The sequence below is a fragment of the Helobdella robusta genome (assembly GCF_000326865.2).
Source record: "Helobdella robusta unplaced genomic scaffold HELROscaffold_29, whole genome shotgun sequence".
NCBI lineage: Eukaryota > Metazoa > Annelida > Clitellata > Rhynchobdellida > Glossiphoniidae > Helobdella > Helobdella robusta.
In genome coordinates, this window is record NW_008704475.1 from 437019 (window position 1) to 442585 (window position 5567).

A 5567-nucleotide genomic window follows, 5' to 3' on the forward strand; every position below is an offset into this window, starting at 1 on the left:
ATCGACTCCGACTATGACTATGTTAAAAATCTCTGACTACGTCACTTGTGCATACTTTTGCCAAAAAAATTGAAAAACTGCTAAGAAATGATCAGACTAATAATCAGTTCGTAATAGATTCACGCGCTCGGAAACTTCAATATTAAAATTTTATCAAAATTATTAAATTATTAAAATAATTAGCTAACTCCAAAATGTCACAAAAAACACCAACCGCCATCAAGTTAAAAGTAACGCTCTTATTGGATTCTATCAATTCGCGTTGTCCAATCCCTTTGAGATCGCCCCTTTTGATCGGTTTTATTTGAAATGATAATATGGAATGTTTTCAGTACAACTAATTTTTAATATTTAAAATTATATTTATTTGATTGAAAATATATGCAAAATTGTTTTATTATATGAGTTTTTTGTATTAAATTACATAATTCAATGTGTCATAATTATCATAAATTTATGAAATTATATAGCGAAAATACAGAAATCATTCAATCAATTAGTTTACAACGCGCTATATTCGCGATGTTCAACAACGCTCCTCAATGAGGGTTCTTGAGATCTGTTTGCAAAATTCATTGACGAGCGCTGTTAAACATCGCATGTTAAACATTTCTGTATTTTCGCGGCTAGAGAGCTGATATAATTTGACAATGGAATGTTTAAGAAACCTGTAGAGGATGCGCGGAGCGATTTGACATGCTCATGGCGGGATATGAAACCGTAAAGGTAACCTGGGAATTTTGATGACAATTTTTGAAGGTTAGGACTACAATTTTGAAAATGATTCGAGCAGAAACCAGAGGCCAATAAAGCATTGGAAAGTGAAAGAAAAGCTGAAACGAGGAGGTTTATTGAAGATTAGTCGAGCGGTCTTATTTTTGATAATCTGCGGTCTCTCGATGGATGTGCGTGAGGTCCTTAATATAATATAATAATTAATATAACTTTAATTATTTAGCTAATTTATCAATCAGGCAAGAAATAGCAAAAACTTTAAATGTTTTTAGCAACTTTAAAAGTTTTAAAATGTAATTACTGTCTTGGTTATCTAATTAGATAGGAGTGCTGATCACCACCAGACCAGAAGAATCGTTTTTGTCAAATTTTAATTCAAAATAGTTAAACAATAAAATATGTTTCAGTAGTTTTAAAAAATTGCCATAGATTGTAAACATTTTAAACACAAAATTAGTGTGACGAACAAGCTTGCTTTTCTTTTATTATTTCCTCCAGGACCGGTTGATTTTCTGTATTTGGCCTTTAAAGTCATTCCATTCATGAAAAATAGATTTGACATAAATATGTAGAAGGAATTAAGACAAGAGTTTCTATTAGTCCGTGTTCTCTGTTTATTGAAGAAGTTTTTGGTCAGCGACAAAGCTCCAAAAGATTATTTATTTAAAATCGCGCTCGTGGCCGAGAATAAACTGTTTGACGGGACGGGAAATGCATCAGACAATTTAAAAGAAATGATAAAATCAGTGTCTGATGTTTCCGATCGAGCTGATATAACTTGAAAACAATGTCAAAAAATAATAGAGTTATAAATATGTATAGATAGTAGTCAATCAGTAATACAGATACAAACACCAATGGACATAAGAAAATCCTACAAAAAAACGTTAAAGGTCTATTACACACTTCCTAGGTTCAGAGGAATCAACAACACGCCACAAACATCGTACATGTTAATCAACATAACGCACACGTACGAAACACTTGATAGGCGGGGATCTTTTTGTCATATTCGAATCAAACCCGGCCACTGCAAAACAGCACCAAGCGAACTTGACTGCTAGGCCATCACACTGCCAATACGTCATGAAATGTCACATCGTCATAAAAGCCTTAAGCGGCTGTTGATTTGTTGTAGGTGCAATAATATAAACGTTAAAAATTTACAAAGAAGTAAATCAAATCATAAATAAATAAAATAATAACAAAAGAAAAAATAAAAGAAAAGATTAAAAAGTAAAATAAAATAAGTGAAAAATATAGAATAAAAAATAAATAAAATAAAAAAAAATAAATAGTTAAAATAAAAACACGCCAATAAATAAAATAATGGAAGAGTCTTTGTTTTAATTGTTCTTTGAAGTAGCTTTTTTTCGCCTGTAAATAAAATGCTGGTTTCAAAGTTAGGAAGATTTTTCGCTCTTGTGAGTTTTTTAAATTTTATTTCTGCTGACGATGACAAGCAAGATGTCTACGGCTGCGGAGGTTTCATAAAATCTGACGTCGAGATGAACTTTTCTCTTGTCAAGGTGCGTTGTCCCCTTTTTGACTTTTAGGTTTTAGACAGTGTTGCATTTTTTTTAATTAGTAGAGTTAGAGTCTAATCATTAGACAGAAATTAGGATTAGAAATAGATTTATTTATCTGTACTATGTACAGTGTACGCTGTATTGATTTTTGCAAAAAAGTAGAACAACCTAGCTCTAATATCTAATTTTTCAAGAAGTTTGGATAGTGAAGAGAGAAGAGAAATAGGTCTATCTCTATAGTTATTGATGTCTTCTGGTTTACCGTTTTTAAAAATAGGAATAACTTTAGAGGTTTTAAAAGTATCAGGGAATACACCTATAGACAAAGATAAATTAAAAATATGGACTAGGGGAATTGTTAAATTGTGAATTGTATTTTTTAATCCATCAGCAGCATCAGATCTATTATTTTTCATCTTGGCAGTTAAAGTTATCAATTCAGAAGTTGAGATGGGGTGAAAATCAATAGAATCAGGTAGAGAGCGGCTTATGAATGAAATCGGTTTAGTTAAAAAGGAAGAGTAGTAAAGTGTTCGTTCAGGTGTTCACATATGTCCTGTTTGTCATCTATGAGGATGTTGTTGATGGTGAGTTTAGATATAGGAAGAAAAGATGAGTTAGTGTTCAGAGCTTGCTTTATCAACTTCCATTGGTATTTGGGATCGTTTTTAGAAATAGCAAATTTATTGACATAGAATTTGTGCTCAGTCTTTCTTTTTATTGAAGTGAAAAAGTTACGGAACTTTTTATAACCAAAGATGTTAGAACCGGTAGGAAATTTGATGCTTTTTATATATAATTTATATTTAGCTTTGGATAATTTGATGATATTTTTATTGATCCAACCTTTATGGCATTTGTACTTGGAAGGTAGTTGTGTTGAGACAGCGTCTAGAATCCTGAAGAAAAGAAAGTAGAAATTTGTGCAACATTAATTGATATCGGTTAATGTAGTGACTGAAGACCAATCTTGATTAGATAAAAAAAGTGCTCAAGTGATCTGTAGAAAAGATTTCTAGAAAATTTTAGAGGAGTAGTAGTATTATTCAATTCAAGAGAAGAAGATGTGGTGAAAATAGGAAAGTGGTCTGAAAAGTCATGTAATAAAATACCAGAAGAATGGACTGATAAATTGTTAGTAAAAATGTTGTCTATTAAAGAAGAAGAAGACTGAGAAGCACGAGTAGGCTTGGATATAAGAGGATGAAAATTAAAAGAAGCTAAAAAATCAGGAAAAGATGCAACTGAGTGGTTAAGAGAAGGTTTCAGAAGATTTATGTTAAAATCACCAACAAGATATGTATTAGATTTAGATTTAAGTTTCACAAAAATGAGATTGAGTACATGAATAAGCAATATATGAATATATATATATATACGGCAATTTAATTATACAATTTTAATAAATTACAATATATTATTGAAAAAATATAGAAATTTAAATGAAATTAATAAATAATATATAGCGATAGAGATAGCGATAATGAAAATTGTATATATATACATATATATATATATATATATACACAATTATACTAATTATAATATGTTAAATTAGAATTAAAGTTAATCATGTGTTTCTTTGTTGGAAGAATATTGGTATTATTTAGCTGAATATTTATTGCTAGTTTACGTTTATCGATGAAAATTGATTCTGCTATCTTCAATTTGAAGTATTCTCTTTGGTGTTATTGTCTAAAATTTCCCTTGTTATAATAGTTTTGTGTTGTTTCATTAGGTGGTCTTTTATTGCTCCATGCTGCTTATGAATAGTGAGTCTTCACATTAATGTTGTTGTAGTCATTCCGATGTATTCAGAATTTTGATGCACGCACTCACCAATTTTACATGTAAATGAATAAATCAAATGACTTCTTTTCTTATCCGAGGAAGGTTTAATGTTGGAATTGTTTTTTATTATTAGAGATGATGTTTTCCTGTTCGTGTAGTAAATTCTTAATTTTAATGAGCTGTTTGTATCTATGACTTTAACATTGTTATTTATTATCTTTTTCATTATTTTTTCATCTGTTTTATATGATGAGGACATACTATTTTTATAATAAATTATGATGTTTTTTATATTGTTGTTATTGTCGTTTGTAATGTCCTGGTTATGACATTAAACTGACCCTCACTGCCTTGTGAGTGATGTTGGATCATCAAAGGCTAGGCCCACCGCTTATAACTGTGGTTGCGTAAGGAAGGGCGTCCTGCGTAAAAACTAGCCAAAAAATAATACTTATGATGACGGAAATAACAATGGCCCTCAGTATCCGGCAGAAGAGGGTGAGAAGAATCTCCGGAGACCCAGTCCATGAGGTTGTGGTGCAAGGCCCTGTGGATGGTCTGGCTACTGGCACCCCACTCTATAGTGTGGCGGTGCAAGGCACTATAGATGGAAGGACTACTTGTAGACCAAGGGGTTGGAGGTTTGGTACCTGGAATGTAGGCACGTTGACAGGAGGAAGTTTGGAAGTGGTGGAGGAGCTGCAGAGGAGAATGGTTGACGTGCCTGCAGATCAGATGGTCAGATGGAAGGAGATCAGATGGAAGGGTGAGGGTAGCAAGGTTTGTGGGGGCTAAAGGTGGAAGATATAAGTTGTGGTGGAAGGGGGATGATGGTACAGGAGGAGTTGGTGTGATGGTAAGAGAAGAGTTGGTGGAGAAGGTGTTGGAAGTGAGGCGGAGAAGCAATGGTGTAATTGTGGTGGTGATGGTGTTTGGAAAAGTAATAGTGAGGGTGATATCAGGATATGCTCCGCAACAAAGTAGGAAGGAAGAGGAGAAGGATAGGTTTTATGATGATGTTTCTGACGAGATTGGGCAAGCGGGGTTGGATGAGTTTGTGGTGTTGTTGGGTGATTTGAATGGTCATGTGGGGGCGGATGCAGACGGATATGAAGGTGTACATGGGGGGTGGGGATATGGTATACGGAATGAGGAAGGGCGTAGAGTGTTGGAGTTGGCGGATGCACATAGCATGGTAGTGGGGAATACCTGGTTTACAAGGGAACCAGTGCGATTATTTACATATAGGTCAGGGGAGCATAGGTCGATGATAGACTATATATTGGTAAGGGCCAAACATTGGAAGTATGTGAAGAATGTGAAGGCGATACGTGGTATGCTGCAGCATAGTATGGTTGTGATGGATGTGACATCAAAAGAAATGGGGAGGAGGAAGAAGGATAAATTTGTGGCAAAGAGAAAGACATGGAAGTTGCAGGATGCAGAGGTGAGGAAGGCATTTGAAGTGAAGGTGGCTGAAAATTGGGAGAGTGGTAAGGATGGAGATGTTTG

The 5567-nt window shown here is 33.8% G+C and overlaps 1 protein-coding gene across 1 annotated transcript in view; it reads left to right on the forward strand.

The window, feature by feature from the left end:
- Positions 1 to 4526: 4526 nt before the first annotated feature.
- HELRODRAFT_174195 (hypothetical protein) overlaps positions 4527 to 5567 on the forward strand; it is a gene marked incomplete at both ends in the record, with an annotated part of 5385 nt that continues 4344 nt past the window's right edge. The window contains 2 exons of the mRNA XM_009020744.1: positions 4527 to 4793; positions 4879 to 5409. Coding sequence (XP_009018992.1) covers positions 4527 to 4793; positions 4879 to 5409 — 798 coding nt within the window. The remainder of the gene's footprint in view (positions 4794 to 4878; positions 5410 to 5567) is intronic.